General features: G+C 38.9%; 1 protein-coding gene across 11 annotated transcripts in view; it reads right to left on the bottom strand.

The window, feature by feature from the left end:
* DMD (dystrophin) overlaps positions 1-19339 on the bottom strand; it is a 1187916-nt gene that overhangs the window by 444555 nt on the left and 724022 nt on the right. For all 11 annotated transcript variants that reach the window (XM_071568723.1, XM_071569521.1, XM_071566241.1 and 8 more), the window contains one exon: positions 8659-8834. In XM_071568723.1, the coding sequence (XP_071424824.1) occupies positions 8659-8834 (176 nt within the window). The remainder of the gene's footprint in view (positions 1-8658; positions 8835-19339) is intronic.

Here is a 19339-nt window from a genome sequence, read left to right as displayed (position 1 = left end):
GAACAATATAAATTTATACCAATGATTCTTTTCTAGTTTTTGTTATAAGAAATCTGAACAGTCAAAATAAGAAAGTTCAGAAAAATTCAATATATAGCTAATTATATGCTGGAAAGAAAAAAAATGTATTTATTGACTTAACTGTCATGAAATCTCTTCATCCTAAACCAGTTTTTAAATTGCAACTAGAAGCTAATCACAGCCTTCAATATACTGAGCATTCAGGTGAAGGAAACCAATCACTTGCAGTTAGTGTGCCATGGAAAAAAAAGAAGAATACTTTAATGAAGATAGAGTATGAAAAATATTTAAAAAATATATGTACTTTATAACCATTAGTTTTTATTTAGAGCAGAAAGATTGTGAGTTTATATTCAGGACAGTATTTGGAAGTACTCTGGTAAACAGCTTTTGTTCTGTCATTCTCTCCATAATTACTTCAAACTCGCTTGAGTAGAGATCTGAACAGGCAGTGTGCAGGTTCAAACTCATTAAAAGTGTAAATGTATTTGCAGCTAAAATAATGAAAAATTCTCTTCCATTCAACTAACCCAATTTTAACAAATGTCAGGATCATGATGAATAAAAAACTCCAAACTGATTACTTCTGAAACAGCTAAGGAACGTAATTCCTGGGCATCTGTTTGCAAAAATTGCACAAGAAATTTTTGACAAAGGTGGAAAACAAAAAGACCAGCCAGCACTACTGTCATGTCTGTCAACAGCCTCATTTATGAGCATTCCCCTCATCATGCTCCTATGTGAGATGTTGCTTCTCCTCCTGTGCATTTTCCCTTGAGTAGCTCTGCCTGGCCCTGTGTTCCTGCAGTGGCAGTGAGGCACAGCCACAGCCCTGGGTTGCTGCCACCCAGGCACTCAAGGGCACACAGGGATATAAGGATATGGCAAGCCACCCCATCCTTAAGTCATCCAAAACTCAACCGTCCCAGTGGCGTCTCAGCACAGACACGCACAGTATGATATGGTCTGATGCATCTCAGGGGACAAAAAGCCAGAGAGAGGTAACTTCTGTTGTGCAGTTTAGCAGATTTTCACATTCAAAATGAAGGCAGTTAAATGCCTCCCTGCCATCCGATCCCGTCAGGTCTCGGAAGCTCAGCAGGGTCAGCCCTGGATTAGTACTTGGATGGGAGACCTCCTGGGAAATGCCGGGTGCTGTAGGTTCTAGTCCTGAGGACTTCACTGGCACTGTCCAAGCTCGCTGGGCCGTGGCAGATGAACCTCAGGACTGAAACGGTGGGGCCAGTTCTGTGCACGCTGAGCCTCACCTAAAATCCACTGGGCAGGCTGGAAGGGCACGTGGGGACAGCCCTTCCCAAGTCTTTGTTTGCGAAGCTGAGCCACACACACACTTTCAAAATGATTGCTGCAGTATAAAGAGGAAGAAACAGACACTTCTCCCCATCTTTGGTCTGGGATTAGTAGCATCTATTCAAAGGGCCACTGTGACTTCTGCTGGTTACAAAGTCCCTATTTCAGTTTGAGTAACACTGTTTCAGAGTACAAACTTCTTCAAAACATGCCACTTGCAGCAAAATGTTAAAAAAACCCCAAAATTAAATTCCCAATTTGCTATCAATGTATCAGAGTTTCGATCAAGTTCCACTTTATTCACCTGCATGGTCTATTTCAAAGTTTGCAGGAGGATAAAATGACTAGATGTGCTAAAATTACATTCTCACCTAATTCTTAGCTGGATGGATTAGACTGCAAGATACAGAAACTTAAACACCGAATTCAAACTTACAGAGTTTTGAAACTCTTAGATAAAGGCAAGTGCAAGATAACATCCTACACAAACATAACTCAAGCATAACCCCTTGATCTTCAGCACCAAAGAAAGGAGATTCAAAGTCAATTTTAAGATTGTGCTTTGCCTGGGATCCACATTTGACCTTTTAAAACCTAAAACCAGCTTCTTTTTACTGAAAAGCAGTACATGTTCCTCAAATTGTTTTGAGATTTAATTGGTTTACCTTTCTACTTTTAATTAAGTTGACCTTTGTGGTCCAAATAATTCTTGTTTATTAAATCTACCAGTCTATCACTGAGATTAGTATTAGTGTCTAGTGACCCTACCATCAGTTTCAGTTATTCATAGAATATCATGTTTTTTAATCTCTTTATTGTGCTTATTATGTATTTAGTTAAATATTTATTCCAAATTATTTAGGAAAATAGTATTAATATGTTGAAACTTGGAATTATATCCCATATCAATCTTCCCCTTTCAAGTCAACCAACCACTGGGTTCATGGTGATTACAAAACATGTTTTGATTTTACAGGAGTCTTTATAATTGCAGTGATATTATGGTCTCATATGGAATAAACAGCAGACCATTTAACAGTGCAACCTCAGAAAAACTGGCAATTTTGTAGAATTCCTCCTCCCTTCCCCAAAATATAATCAGTGCATCAGAACATGAAAAATATCTGAGTGTGTGAGAAAAGCTATCCCAACAGTGTCCCCAACATTGTGAACTGGGGATGGCAATTAAGGGCAATGCAGAAGACTGGCCACTTTTTTTACTCCAATCACCTCATACTCCCCAGGATCCACTGACATCAGATTAAGAATTCCATAGGGCTGAGTCATAATATTTTCATTTATAATCTCTGGCCAGCAAACATTATGACATTCAGAAACCAGAATGTAGATATTAAACCCATTTTACTATCTCACACTTCCAACCAGTAACCTTTACTTCTGGTGCTGAGGAATTAGGTGAATAACATGTTTTCCACATAACTTTACCCATCACTTCGCCTTTGCAAACTTCAGTCATATCCTTCCTGGAATTTCTCTCCAGATTGAAGATCTCCACCTTCTTAGTCTCTCCACACAGTGCAACTACTCCAAACCTTGGCTCATTTTAGCTGTCTCCCTTTACTTTCCTAAAGTCCCTTTGACATGCAGAGAATCTGCACACAGTCACCAAGTTGAGCACACCATAACACTTGATACAGCAAAACAACAATCTTTTTGTTTTGTTCATAATATCCTTACTGAATCAGCCTAAAATGTTACAGCTTTTTTTTCCCTTTTTTTTTTTTTTTGCTGCCACTCCATCCTGTGCCTACAAACACTGTCACTGATAAAGCCAGGATTACTTTCTTGAGTTTGTTATGGGTTCCCCTAGGTGGGCCTAGATTTGGGCTCTGAAGTCTGGACTAGGCTGAAGCTGTCAGCTGACTTGAGCTGGGCTGAGCTAACAGCTGACCTCTTCTAGCCAGTAATTTTGTATTCCATACCACATTATGACATCATCTCCAGGGCAGTAGGAACCAGTGTGGGAGTGGTTAAGGCAGTGGCTTCTCAGCCTCCTCTTGGGAGGACACACGATGCTGTCCCAGGGGGGATGGAGAGGACCAGGCCCACCACTGGCTCACAGGGTATCTCAGGAAAGTAAAATGTGTTGTTCTGGGTCTCTCCTTTCTGCTTGAGTTTGTCTCCCTGGGGAATAAGTCTTTTCTTAAGTAATGTGTAGTTAGGACAGTAGAATTTGTGTGTTCGTTAAGAAGTTGAGGTGGGGAACTTGTTGTTGCAGACTTGTGTGAGTGAATATTTGTACTCTCTTCTAATTGTCTCTTCCTTTCTGCAAAAATATATGTAGTTTTAGTATAAACACGGTTTGAAGTGGTTTTTTTTTTCTTTCCCCTCTCCTTTCCTCCCTTTCCCTGGTGTTGGGAGGGAGGCTTTTCTCTCTGTGCTTGGGGGGGTTGGCAGTTGCTTATCTCAAACCAAGACAGAGTTGTAACAACCTCAGCATCATCTAAGCATGGTATATTCTGTTTGTCCAAAGTATATTAATTGCTTCACATTTGTCTCTCATGAAGATCACCTACCCATCTGCTCAGATTTGGAGTTCCCACTATCAGCTCAGCATTTGACTATCTTAGGCTTAATGTCACCATACACCTCCTGTCTTCAATTAAATTTTCACATTTATGCGTCTTGCAAAAATACTCTCTCGCTTTCTGTACTCCTGTAATCTCCACTCCCCTCCCCACAAAGGATCTTTAAATTCTTGAGAAATATGCCCAAATTGTGGTGTCAATGTTCACCTGTAAACAGGATTATAAAAATCAATTTCTTCCATCTTGGGAAGCAAATAGCAAAAACAGAGTTTAGAGTATATGAAATTTCCCTGCCATTTAACTAATGCTTAGCAACATTACACTTGAATCTGAAATCACTGTCAGATTTCATTTATGGAATCCATTCAGTTGCAAATTTCTTCCCACTTTCTTTATCTTGAGATCTGCTGAGCCAAAGGATTAATAGAAAACAAAATTTCAATTGATCACTATTCCTCTGAGCTACTGCTTTGAAAGCAGAGCACAATGTATTGACTACAAAGAAGAAAACATAAAACCTACTAAGAATTTAGAGACACTTTTATTTTTTTACTTGAAGGAGATTCTAAATGTTAGAAATGATAGTTTCTAAAACTATTTTATTTTTGTTTGAAATTATTAAATGAAAATATATTATACTCAGCCTGGTCTCCATTCAGCAATACTTTCTATTACGGTTCCTTTTTCTCATTTTCAAAACTGACTTAAAGAAAAACTTAACAATCCCCTTCATAATAATAAAATTCTCTTAACCATGAATATTTTAATTTTTAGGAAAGATAGGCAAATATTAAAGGACTATTAAAACTTTTATGAATATAAGCATTCTGACATAGCAGGTGGGGTTTTTTTTAATAGACTTTTTAAAGCTATTCTGAAACAAGGGACACAAAGTATGTTATTTGACCCATATATATTGTAATTTGTATTCTACTGAGATATTTAAATAAATTTGACATGGTACAAACATATTCAGTGGGCAATGTCATAACTATATTAGCTCTTTCAAACTGCAAGTAAGAGGTCATGTCCTTCAACTTTCTTGTATTCTTTGATCATGTTTTGATCATAATGATAAATCAAAGCCCTTTGGATGATATGGGTTTCAAGTTCTAGAAAAAGAAATCCTGACTATCCCCCAAACCCAACTAGGACAACAAATGAAAAACTAAAAGATGTTGAAGCATAACAGATATGAAAATCCCATGACAGCATGACTATGTAAAGACTGTGGAGCTGATAACCCTCTGGTGTTTTCATGCCAAGGTCATCAATAATTGAGAGCTTGCTAAAACACACCACTTCTGCCTGTCAGCTGGGTTTATCTCCATTGAAAATCCAGTCTGTGAGAGTAAAAACATTAAGAAAATTTAAAAAAAAAAAGAAAAAGAAAGAAGAAAACAGAAAACAAACATACTGGGAAGAAGCAGCTAAGCTGAGGGTAGGATCTGTTTTCAAGTCATGGGTTCAAAAAGCATTCCCTGGCTCTGCCACAGCCACGAAGACTGAGCGAGGCACAAACTCCTCCACCCTGAGGCATGTAAGTCTCACTAAAGGACACCCAAGAAGATTTAAATGAGTTTAACACAACATTATCAGTATTCCTTCTGGTGCAAGGCATTTATTCATGCAAAGTTCACTAACTGAAGTCTCTGCAATTATTGTCCTCAAAATTACACAAGCTGGCATTCCACACGAAAATGAACCAATTGGTCAAAACAGACCATTAGGAGTAACACGTGCAAATGTTTAAGAACCTTCATCTAGGGAACACAACTACACTGTTCCCACTTTAGAGATCCTAGGCTTCCTTAAAAGAGAGAATGTGCCAAGAAATTCCATGTAGCACTGCTAATGATGCATTGAGCCAAAAGAGCATTCAGATAGATATTTCTACTGAAAAATGAAGGATTGTAGAATATCAGCCTTAACCAGAATTGAAGCACATTTTATAGTCTCAGACAAAGCTCAACCACTGATCTCTTTCTCCTGTGTTGCCAAAGAAGTTTACAGGGCTATTAAAATGATGTGTTATTGTTTTGTAAGTGCTAACACTTACATAACAAATTAATGCTTGGAGACACAGATGGGTTTCCAATGTACAAAAGAACAGCTTTTAGTGTGACAAATAAAGGCCAAGGACTCCCTTGTGTAACAAGCAGCAGTAGCATCAACACGTGGAAATACAGCAGAAAGAATTATTTAAAGTATCACTGAAGCTTCTGACAGCTGTAGACTACTTGTATCTCCTCTAACACAGAAATATTTAGATTGGAAAGACTGATAAGGTCACTGAGTCCCAACCATTAACCCAACACTGCAGAGTCCACCACTGAGCCATGTCCCTATGCCCCATGTGTACACTTCAAATATCTCTGGGGAGACCTTGTAGCACCTTCCAGTACCTAAAGGAGGCTTACAGGAGGGCTGGAAAGGGACTTTTCACAAGGGCACGTAGTGACAGGACAAGGGGGAATTGCCTCAAGCTGAAGGAGTGTAAGGGTAGATACCCCTCTGAAAGAAGTTGCAATGAGGAGTTAGGACTCGTTTTGCTTAAGAAATCTTTTTTTGCCTAGGAATACTTTTCTCAAAAACAGTTGGATGTTTTTCTTTTCCTTCTCCATTTCCATTCCAGAGAAAGCTGCAGGCTCTCTTTCTCTGATATGTGGAGAGATAAATAGATGTTACAGGCAGGTGCAGTGGAAAGAACCTGAAGGAGGAGGAGAACAGAGAAGACAAGAGGCCTGGAAGAGAAAAAAGAGGTATGCCTTTCTCAGGCCTGGTGCTTTTTGCAGCACTGTTGCAGTTTTTCCTTCTAAGTCTAGTGTTCTTGATTTTCAGAATAAATTCTCCTGAGCTCCCACTATCTGGCATTTTTGGAGATACCTGTGCATTTTACTTCACAAGGAGAAAAGCTTTCATCAGATATTAAGAAGAAATTATTTACTTCTGAGTGGTAAGGAAATGAAGCAAGTTGTGTAGAAAAGTAGGTTGTGGACTCCTCATCCTTGGAATCATTGAAAGCCAAGATGGATGGGGCTCTGAGAAGCTTGACCTTGTGGTGGAAAGTTCCCTATCCATGGCCGGGAGGTTGGAGATAAATGATCTTTAAGGTCCCTTCCAACCTTAACCATTTTATGATGATGTTATGGGTTCACCCAGGTGGGCCTAGATTTGGGCTCTGAAGTCTGGACTAGGCTGAAGCTGTCAGCTGACTTGAGCTGGGCTGAGCTAACAGCTGACCTCTTCTAGCCAGTAATTTTGTATTCCATACCACATTATGACATCATCTCCAGGGCAGTAGGAACCAGTGTGGGAGTGGTTAAGGCAGTTGCTTCTCAGCCTCCTCTTGGGAGGACACACGATGCTGTCCCAGGGGGGATGGAGAGGACCAGGCCCACCACTGGCTCACAGGGTATCTCAGGAAAGTCAAATGTGTTGTTCTGGGTCTCTCCTTTCTGCTTGAGTTTGTCTCCCTGGGGAATAAGTCTTTTCTTAAGTAATGTGTAGTTAGGACAGTAGAATTTGTGTGTTCATTAAGAAGTTGAGGTGGGGAACTTGTTGTTGCAGACTTGTGTGAGTGAATATTTGTACTCTCTTCTAATTGTCTCTTTCTTTCTGTGAAAAATATATGTAGTTTTAGTATAAACATGGTTTGAAGTGTTTCTTTTCTTTCCCCTCTCTTTTCCTCCCTTTTCCTGGTGTTAGGAGGGAGGCTTTTCTCTCTGTGCTTGGGGGGGTTGGCAGTTGCTTATCTCAAACCAAGACAGAAGACTCAACCTCTTCCCTGGGCAGCCTATTCCAATGCTTGACAGCATGTCCCAGGTGAAAGTTTAAACATGATGAAACCCAGTAATAACCTTTCAGGACACTCCTTATGACTCTAGTAAACATTTTCACAGTTGTTGACCCTCCATGGCTCTGAACAGAAAAATGGTACATGACACATTAGAAGTAACAAAACTTGTTGCACACTACCAGTTCTTCTAATGTATCTCTAGAACTCATTAATGTGCCTCTATAACAAATATTCTGGGTTTCAAAAAAACATGACTGAGGAAAGCTCTGCCTGTATTTTCTACAGTGTTTTAAATGGCATATGCAGTTAAGCCTAGCACCCAGGTTAAGGACAGATGTTTTCATAAAAACTAGTTTAAACAGCAACATTTTTCTTTTAAATTTGAAATCCTCCTTTTAAAGATGTTAAGCCATTTTTGTATTCCCATTAACTCAAATACTCTGGCTTCCTGTGACTGCATGAGAAAAACAGATTGATGCAGAAGTGATTATAAATAATGCTAAGTTGATAAATCCATTCTTTTTATCCAGCCTATGAACTGTAGATGTTAATGGCATTAATCATAAGTGAATTAGATTAGGATTAACTGTCCCAATTAGCTAATGCATTATTACTACTACAGAGATCTATTTTAACAACACACAATCAGATAGAAAGGTTACAAATCAACTGTAAATACTGCAAATGAAGCTCCAATCTGTCCTATTTTTAAATCAAGATACAATGTGTGGTAGTTTGGGGTTTTTTAAATGTTAGGGCTGAAATTACAAAACTGTGGAGTTCGGAAGGGAATGGTGGTCACTGACAGGAGCAAGTAGAACAGGATTAAACAAATCATAGTGGATATAAAACAACTACTGATAATTCTTTATATACATGAAAACTCTAGAAGTTGAGCTCCTTTGAAAGTTTAAGCCAGAATAAAATCTAAAACAGCTAAAAATATTTTCACAATATTTTTACTTCCCTTTAACCTACCTCTTTTTTTTCTCTACCAGCTGTTTGCAGATCTCCTTCCACCGGGTGTTCAAACTTTCCAGCTGTTCCTTCAGCACCTTTGCATCTGCTGTTGATGACTGCTCAATAATCTCTTCACCAGTTACATTCAATGTTTTGACAACAGTTTGCTGTCGCCCAATGCCATACTGAAGCTCCTGTAAAATACCCAACACATGCACGTATTCATAAAAAAGTTAAGCACCAAAAAAGTTACTTTATCACATACTGGCCAGATGGAAAGAGATTAAAGTGCATGCTCTTCCTTGAATTCCAAATGAAAAATCCAAAGATAAGTGGACAGAAAGACATATCATGATTTTGTAACAAGTACCTTTCAGCACCTCTACAGCTTTTTCTCCCCTCTTGTGTTCTTGTTTACTAGGGATTATTACAGCAATATTCTGCACATCAATTAACAGGTAAAACTTGTGAAGAAATATCCTTCTACACACCCAAAGGCAAACAGTGTTTATTTAATAGCCTACAAAGCATTGTGAGATTTAAACAGCACAGTGAGTGGAGTCTCTGTTAGCTATCAACTCAAATAAGCAGTGCCATGAAAGCAGAGATTGTTTGAAATACTTCTGACTCCATTAAAGAATACATTTTTCTTCAGTTGCAAGAAGATAATAATCCATTCACTTGTGGGGTTTTGTTTTGGATTGGGGTTTTTTTAGTGTTTTTTTTGGTTTTGTTTGGGGTTCTTTTGGGTAGAGAGGGTTGATTTTGTTGTTGCTTAGTTAGTTTGGTGGTTTTCATTTGTTTGGCTTGTGGTTTTTTAAAACAGAACTTAAGGTAAGGGAACTACACTCCTGAGAAAAAGTATTACAATATTTCTACTTACACAACAGAATTAAAAACTAACAAAAAAACCCCAACATGGTCCATTCTCAAGTTTAACTCAAAGCATGGGGATACATTTTCTGCATTTTTTATGATTTAAAAAAAAAATCCCTGTAGGTATCTTACCTCATGTTTAAAACCAACACAGTTCTGAATCTGTACTTTAAATTTTAACACTGTTTGCCTGTTTAAGAAAGTTCATATTTTAAAATAAATATTTTCATATTTTTAATCAGCAGTAGAGCATGAGTATTTTTTCCTTCAATTACTCAAAATGTGCAAGCAGGCAAGTGTAAAAATAATTTTCAACAGTTTACTGCTAATGTAAACAGAAACTGCAAAAAACCAGCAACAATCTGCACTGTGATGTTCATAGTTATGACAGGCTTTCACAATCTCAGGAAGTGTGTCTGACTCCTATCTACATACAAGGGCCTTCAAGTAAAATGTTGAATTTACCTCTTCTGGAAGAAACCAAATACTTTATCACACTCTAGAAAAACATTATATGCTTGTTTTCTCTTTCTAAATGCGTAACATAAATTGCAGAGCAAGTCAGCAAATCTGCATATTGACATGAAATAAAGTTTGTCCATGAAACAGGTAGAACTGGCAGGACACAACTTTCCAGGAACGTAGAAGATGAACATAACTAATCCTCACGCATTTTTGATGGATTTATCTTCAGTCATGAGGTTATGATTGAAGTCCACAAACTCAAACACTCTGGAAGTTAACTTGTTCTAACACAATCAGAACTCAGCTGCCAGCTACTATCTCATTACACTGCAGAGAGTCCCTGGCATGCCCTGTCTCAGCTTTGCCCAAATTTTACATGGACAGCTTGAACACCAACAGCAGTAGGGCCTGGGGCACAGAGGTCAATGCCCATAGGTTGCTGTGCTGTTCACCCACAGTCCTGCACAGGAGTCATAGCTGAGGGAGAGGATTGTTTTCTTAAGATTACACTTTTGGATTGTTGAAGAAGAGACCCCCCCCTACCAAATTATTCCTTTCTTACATTGCTCTCAGTAAAATCTGTTCTGTGGATGTGTTGGGGTTTTTTTTGCAAACAATTTTCTTGTCCCACAGTTTCAGAATAAGAAGTAGCAGTGATGAGTGTATACAGAAAATCTGCATACTGGTCTCTTATGTTTTGATAGAATGAGAAATGCCTCTCTGCAGGATCCTAGCAAGCTTTTTGACAGTGCAGTCATGTCACATCAAGCACCTGCTGACCCACAGTGTTCCAGCACACTTTGCTTTACCTGTGGAACATGTGTGGTTTTTAAGATATCATTGTAGCAGAAACTGCAAAATTTTCTAAGACCCAGAAAAGACACATAAAGCCTCTCCGAGGCATCACATTTTCTTTTCTTTCTATGATGCACACCAGTACAGTAATACCTGGTCCAACTTTTGACTGTTATTTTCAAGTACATAATTTCACTTTTAGCAATAAATAGCAGTAATAGGCAGGCAGTTTTCCTAAATGCAAATCTTGTCTACTCCTGTGAGTCTGAATTGGCCTTTCCACTACACATTTCAGTTTTGGTAATACTCATCTTAAAATAAATGCCTAGTTTTTGTACATATTAACTGTTCTTCACATTGATTTTATCACTATAGCCTTGCACTATGCAGTAGGGAGCAATACATGGGCAAATCATAACAAGGTATAGTTTGAGAAAAAATATATTACAATAACTGCTTAACTTCCAGTGAGGTACCTGAAACCTTTGTGTTGTTGCATGTGCCTGTTTGAAGTTAAGATCCAAAACCAGCACGACAACTTACTGAAAAATAAGTCAGAACAAAACTTCTACTTATATTCAAAAGGATCACTTATTTGAAACAGGAGGTCAAGGCAAGGAGAACAAAGAAGGGAAATTCTACTTCTGAAATTCCAAAGGTTTTAGAAGAAAAACTTTCAGAAATTAGTTACCTCTGCATAACCTTTTCTAAATGACAGAAATAACAACCAGTCAGTGTAAACTGAAATGCTAATTAAAATCCCATGTTATTAATATAAGTAAGCCTTTTTCCTGTGTTCACAGCAGCTTAAATTAGGTTTTTTCCCTCCCCAGCATTCACACATGCACACACAGAAAAGAGCATGATTTCCACACTTATTTCAATAGAGAAAAAATTAAACAAAAGAATTTTCTCATTTATTCCATAGCATATTATGTAATAGGCCCCCCTCTTAAAAAGCAGAAAAAAACCAGCTAGCTCAATGGCAAAGATGGTCTTGGAAATTAAGATGTCTCATGTTGCAATGGGAACCTTGCACAGGATGCATAGGAAAGAGAAGTGTGAACTTCCACCAAGAATCCATGGTCCATGAGAAAGGCTTTTTCTGATAAAGGGTACTGCACAAAGCACAGCCTCCCATGAAGACATTTAGTTTATTGAAAAAGCATTTTTGTATGAAATGAACATGAGCTTTTTTAATTCTTGTGCTCAAAGGCACATTTTCACACACTCATCCCAGAACTATTTAACCACAAAGATGCCTTTCAAGACTTACATTCAGTATCTGAAATTTGTTGCCATCTATAGCTGCCTATTAGCTTCCCCTCTATCCTTTCCACACACCTGCATGAGGGCAAGATGCTCAGAGCCCACACAACCTTGCCCCCCATGGCCTAAAGGTTTATGGTTCTACAGAGAGAATATTGACACTGAATGTTTCTTGTGCTCTCAGCTGACATTTCACCCCTTCATGCAGAAATGGCAAAGAAAATGGGTATATTGTCCTTTGGATTCCCAGCTTACTCAAAAGGCCACTGAAGATACCTATACTTGCAATTATACAGTTTTCAATAACTTTATAAACAGAGTGAGAAAACAAATTTTATAAAAAATGATATGTTTATAAAATGTTAAAAATTAAAACTATTCGGAAAAGACTTCACTATATAAGACAAAAGGAAGAATTTTTTCCCAATGAGGGTGGTGAAATAGTGGAATACAGGTTGCCCAGAGAGGTAGTAGATGCCCCACTCTTGGAAACATTCAAGGTCAGGTTGGACAGAGCTCTGAGTGACCTGATCTAGTGGGAGATGTCCCTGCTTATTGCAGGGGACTTGGACCAGGTGACCTTTAAAGGTCTCTTCCAAACGAAATCATCCTATGATTCTACATTCCCACACATGGAGTAATCATAATTTTGAGTGAAGATACTTTTATGCACCTTTTATAATAACTTGTTGTGTTTTTTAACTACTGTGAAAAGCAGAAGATAATATAATTATCCATCACTTTACTTTTGTTTCTTGGGATTTCCAACCACAAACAGGGAATGACCAACCATTAAATTAAAATTTAAATAAGCTATCAAAATAAAAAATTGCAGAAAGGGTATATTAAAGGACTTCTACCTCTTATACTGAGGGTTTTACACTTTGATAATGATTTCAACTCATTTAGTATGATAACTTAAAACTGCCTAGACATTCATATGATGCTTCTACTCAATTACTTTCTTTTTATTGTCCAAGATTTATGTAAAATGAAACTGCACACTCTTTCAGAAAACTCCTAAGTGGAACAGAAACCAAAAACACTTTGGCAAGGGCTTTCTGTTTATACCATAAATATGAGGTAGAAATCCCCCAAAAAGGAAGGGAGAAGAACATCCTAGAGTTATGGAATGGTTTAGCCTGGAAGCGACCTTAAAGTTCACCGAGTTCCAACCCCCTGATATGGGTAGGGACACCTTTCACTAGATCAGGTTGCTCAAAGCTCCATCCAACGTGGCCTTGAATATTTTCAGGGTTGGGGCATCCACAACTTCTCTGGGACTTGTTCCAGTGCCTCACTACCCTGACAGTAAAGAATTTCTTCCTAAGATCTAATCTAAACCTACTACCTTTCAGTTTGGAGCCATCTCCCCTTGTCCTATCACTACATGCCATGGTAAAAAGTCCCTCTCTGTCTCTTTTAAGTCCCCTTCAGGTGCTGAAAGGCCACAATAAGGTCACCCTTTCTTTTGGGTCACAGCCTTTTCTTCTACAGGCCGGACAATCCCAATTCCCTCAGCCTTTCTGAGGAAACATCTAACAGTAAAATACATTTGTCTTTCCTCTCATCTTTTCCTCATTTCCTTCCCATGCTGCTTCTCCTTTTATTATTTTCATATAAATTTTTCAGAAGTTCTATTATTTTTTTTTTCTTTTTTATCCTCTCCCAGCCAGTCCCATGGCTTGACTTGACTTAACTACAACCAAAGATCAATTGAAAAATGCTACATGGGGGATCTTAGGGCTAGTCCTATTCACAACCTTGCTGCACATCACTACAAAGAGAAGTAATTTCTGTCTGGGGGGTTGCCATCCTTGTGCTTATGGACTTCTACCCTTTAAGTTTGCTTTCACTGTTATAAACCTCTTTTTCTTTTAATCTTCTTTCCACAATAAATTTATTTTTATGAAACTGCACCACTCAAGGAGCCAAAGGAACTTTTCCCTGGATATGGCTTGAAGTCAGTTTGTTAACAAGATCCACAATGATGCTCAGATTAACGACATCTAAGAGTTACCCTGCACAAATTTTCCCACAGCTGTGCCCAAGGCCTTTAAGACATATTAATGTATCAAAGCCCATTAGATAGCAGTTTTGGACAACTAAAGGTGTGCTGTACTTTGTGTGGTACAGGCTGATTCTTCGGGAATCATCTTGTAACACACATATTTGAGAAGCAGAACCACATCCCTGTTGATTCAATCTATTGCATCTGTTTTACTTAACTAATAAAATGAATATATGCTCACCAAAATGGTTTCTTGCCAACTATGTCTTCTTGGTTTAGGCAGCTGCTGGTAACTCTACCTCGTCAAGAACAAACAAAACTGACAAGCCCCCATATTTTGGCAAATCCCATCCTATAGCAAACAGCTTTACCTACTGTATGTAAATACAGAAAGTTATGGACCTTTAGTTTTATAGAACTTTTTAATTGTAATATCAGTAGGTGGTTTTTTGTCTTTTTCAATGGATGCTTATTAATTGTGCAAGATCTATGTTGTGATAATAACACTACACATTTGCTTAATCTACCATCACCAGTATCAAGAAGTGTTAATTATACTTTATGCTATTTTTCCTCAAGAAACTATGATTAAAATTTCTGTAGACAAAGACAAATAACTTATATAATTGATTAAAGAATTCACTGAGCAATTTCAAACATGTTACATCATCACATTCTTAATTACCACTTTTTTTCTTGATTCTTTTCACAATGCTCATGAAAACTGACTGGGCAGTAGAAGAAAAAGATAAATTACTTGTTCAGATAGATGTCCAATATAAATTAAAACAGAAAAAAATAATTGAGTGAATGAGGATTTGAAGTTAATCCATTTGATTGCTTTTCTCATATTATGTAAATTAAACATTCATCAGAAGCCTCACCCTCTTACACAAGGGGGTACCTGAATTTTGCCTTACTTGCTATTTCTTAGTTAACGTGGCCATATATCCTGCAACCCTTTCTGCAATCTCATTTCCTCTTGTCATTCACATTAAAATGCTGCTTATGTCAAACTTAATCACCAGCTATTCTATGAGCAATCTCAGGAACACTTTTGTCTTTTCATTGTGATAGACAAACATACTTAACAATAATTTATTGCTATGGAAAAGCCCTGTAGCAACACTAAGAAATACCACAAACAAACTAATTTCTGTCAGAAAAAATAATGGCCAGAACATGTTTTAAGAGAAGAATAATGTATTTCCTTTCCTTCAGAACCAAAAAAATCATTTAAAGGTACTATGCAGTACTTTCAGAAACCTGTAGCCTTAAATTCAACATTAATGTGTTATTCTTCAGTCATTTACATAAAATTTCTTCTGCCTTAAATTGGATAAAGCCATAAGGTTGACATAAGTGCCTACCCAGATGCAATAACATAAATCACAGAACTGTGAAAACATTTGGTGGAAAGCTATCCCCAAACAATTTTTTAGCATTTAGTTACCAGGATGAATTTACCCATTAGGAGGACGTACCTCTCCTCAAGATTCTATTAGAAATAAGGAAGAAATTCATTTTCTAGGCAGTTAAATCCCAATGATTTAATCTGGAGACACATTACTGCACTTTGGTAGGATTAAAGTAATCAACAAGGAGTGTGTGTTGTTTTCTAGCTGCTTTGTGATAAACAACTATGCAATCTTCATTGTTTTTTGTGCATTATGTTATTGTGTTTTTATTATGAATTATGGAAACTTAGGACAGATGACAGAGATGGAAGAGGTGAAAAAACAGTAAAGAAGGAAGGTGATGTTTGCAAAGAAGTTGACAATAATTTAAAGCAAGGTGTTTTCTTCTTAGCATAAATTATAGGCATTATTATGGTTTAAATATTACTATCAACTCTGTTCAAGAGCAACATTTGAAGGAGGCAACAAGAGGCTCTGGGCAGATTCTCCCTGCAAAGCAGACCCAGGTTCATGCAGTCAGGATTTCTGGTTTTGTGTATTAGCTGTACAAAAGAAACCAAAGGAAAAGAAAATTACCTCAGACCTGTTTTCTGACTAAACATTAAATACTGTAAAATTACAAGGAGATTTCATTCTCACTTTGAACAAAATTATAAATAGAATTATCTGTGGCTTAAGGTACAGTTTATACAAATAGCCTATAAAGAATATTAAATAAAGTGCTTGATTTGGTGTGCAAACTGCTTGGTTGGAGAACCTTAGGAAACTACAGTTCCATTCCATTCTCTATACTCTTTATCTTATTCTATCTTTTGATGCTGTTTAATTAGAAAGACATGAGGTAGGTCCAGTATTGCCCCAGATACACTAACTGTTCATGACTGATGCTATACACAAAGAGATTTGGATAAAATGTTACTAAACACCTGTACAGATAAATTAAATGGAGATATACAATTTCTCATACTCTGCTAAAAGCTTCTAATCAACAAATCCCAGATTTTTTGAGTTTTAATTTATTCCAGACTTTATCCCTTGACTGTGCCTTTTCCCTCTAGAAAGTGACAAATTCATTCTTCCTAAGACAAGTCATTAAAGCTGAAATTTCATTATTTCACCTTTACAAATCCTTCAGTCTAAGCTGCTTCCTTACAAAAGCAGAAGTCCACTACACTTCAATAGTCCAGTAATTTCACACCTCAGCTTGCTACAGTAATTCCAGATTCTTGTTACTGCTGCCTATGCCACTATAACATATAATTCCAAGTGCATCTCCAGTTCTTATTGAATTTCCCTTAATGAATTTCCCTGCATAATGAGCTGTTGGGAGGCCCATATCACCCAGTAAGACTTACTACTATGAATTTCACCAAGGTGGCAAGCTGGTTTGTGAAAAGATATAGTTCTCAGTTCACTTTAATAAAAATGTTTACCTGAATTTGTCTCCTCCTCTAGTGGGAAATTTCTCATACCTTTAGATCCACCGGAATACAAAAGGAAAGAGCAAGTCAAGGCTTCCCAACTGAAATTTCCCCTCACAAATGCTGTTATGGGTTCCCCCAGGTGGGCCTAGATTTGGGCACTGAAGTCCGGACTAGGCCGAAGCTGTCAGCTGACTTGAGCTGGGCTGAGCTAACAGCTGACCTCTTCTAGCCAGTAATTTTGTATTCCATACCACATTATGACATCATCTCCAGGGCAGTAGGAACCAGTGTGGGAGTGGTTAAGGCAGTCGCTTCTCAGCCTCCTCTTGGGAGGACACACGATGCTGTCCCAGGGGGGATGGAGAGGACCAGGCCCACCACTGGCTCACAGGGTATCTCAGGAAAGTCAAATGTGTTGTTCTGGGTCTCTCCTTTCTGCTTGAGTTTGTCTCCCTGGGGAATAAGTCTTTTCTTAAGTAATGTGTAGTTAAGACAGTAGAATTTGTGTGTTCATTAAGAAGTTGAGGTGGGGAACTTGTTGTTGCAGACTTGTGTGAGTGAATATTTGTACTCTCTTCTAATTGTCTCTTTCTTTCTGTGAAAATATATGTAGTTTTAGTATAAACATGGTTTGAAGTGGTTTTTGTCCTTTCCCCTCTCTTTTCCTCCCTTTCCCTGGTGTTAGGAGGGAGGCTTTTCTCTCTGTGCTTGGGGGGGTTGGCAGTTGCTTATCTCAAACCAAGACAGTTAATGGTGCTGAAACCTGGGAGCGCCAGAGGACCTTGGTGGGTGTCCCAGGATCTTGGCAGGTTTCCCGGGAGGATTGTTGTAGAAACATAGACTGATAACTGCCTTGTTTAGGTACATCCAGAACAGAAAATGTAAACAACTCTCCCTTACTGTTTCACTGTCTTTGTGAGTTCAAACAGCTCGACTGGTGCCTGCTGTGAACGTAGGCAGTGCGAAAAGAGAGGCCCATGTAAGCTGTTCATGTGTGGCAAGACATGGCTGTTTGAGTTGAATCCCTGAGGACTCATCATGTGAATGCTGATGTGCCCAGGAGCTGATGAGGAGCATCTCACCTGGACTGGCATGGGGAGGAGGTGTTCCTGGCTCGATGGGCCCATGGTGCCTCAGGCCACCTGTAGGTGGATAAAGTCGAGGGGTGGATTTAACTGTGAACACTATTCTTAAGGTTATCCACAGCTGTGAAGCGTGCTTGCCATTGTGAGGCTCTGAGCCGTGAGAGGCTGTGAGCCGCGAGAGGCCGCGAGAGGCCGCGAGAGGCCGCGAGAGGCCGCGAGCCGAGCCAGGGCTGCGAGCGAGCCAGGGCTGGCGAGCCGCTGGGGCTGCTCCTGCCTCTGCTGCTTGCTTGTGCTGCTGTCGGGGCTGCTTCCGAGGCTGCCAAAGCTGTTAGGACTGCTGCTAAGGGGGATGGCTCACATGGTGAACTGTAGTACTTCTGTGTGACCGAGGAGAAAGACATGAAGAGAAGCCTGCATATGCTGTTGATGTGTGGTGGGACACTGCCGTTTGAGTTGAATCTTTGAAAACCCGTCGTGTGAGTGCTGATGTGCCCAAGGGCCAGGCCGATGAAGAACATCACACCCTGGACTGGCTGGGGGAGGGTTGTTCCTGGCTCCATGGGCCTATGATGCCTCAGACCACCTGTGGGTGGATGAGGCCAAGGGGTGGAGTTGACTGTGAACACTATTCTAACCCCAGTGAGAAACCAGAGACTCCTGAGGAGAGGATGGTAACCCTAGTGAAGGAGAACCACTGCAGTGAAGGTATTTTGAAGACACTGGAGTGGTTTGTGCAGAACTGACCCTGTGGAGTGACCCCACTCTGGAGCATGGACAGAGCATGAGGAGTCCTTCCCCTGAGGGGGAAGGAGAAGCAGAGACATCGTGTGATGCACTAATTGCAGCCCCCATTCCCTGTCCAATTCCACTGCTGGAGGGGAGGATGTAGAGAACTCATGAGTAAAGTTAAGCCTAGGAAGAAGGGAAGGGTAGAGGGAAAGTGTTTTAAGATTTGGGTTTGCTTCTCATTATCCTGGTCTAATTTCATTAGTGATAAAATCAATTATTTTCTCAATTTGAGTCTGTTTTAGCTGTGATGGTAACTGATGAGTGATCTCTCCCTGACCTTATCTTGACCTGTGAACCTTTTGTCACATTTTCTTCCACCTTGTCCAGCTGAGGAGAGTCACAGAGTAGCTTTAGTGAGCAGCTAGTGTCCAGCCAGGGTAAACTCACCACAAAAACACTCCCTAGGAATTAGAAGCATTAAAAAAAATACATATTATTGGTTCAGATGATAACTGACCTTGACAATTTAATCATTGCCTTAGAAACTATTTTGATAAACAGTATTAGTCTTAAAAAACTGAAACTTTGCAATCAAACTGCTTATGGTTTTATAACATTCATCAGATT

This window comes from Pithys albifrons, chromosome 1 (assembly GCF_047495875.1).
Source record: "Pithys albifrons albifrons isolate INPA30051 chromosome 1, PitAlb_v1, whole genome shotgun sequence".
NCBI lineage: Eukaryota > Metazoa > Chordata > Aves > Passeriformes > Thamnophilidae > Pithys > Pithys albifrons.
The sequence above is the reverse complement of the archived record's forward strand: the minus strand, read 5'-3'. Positions and strand labels throughout refer to the sequence as shown.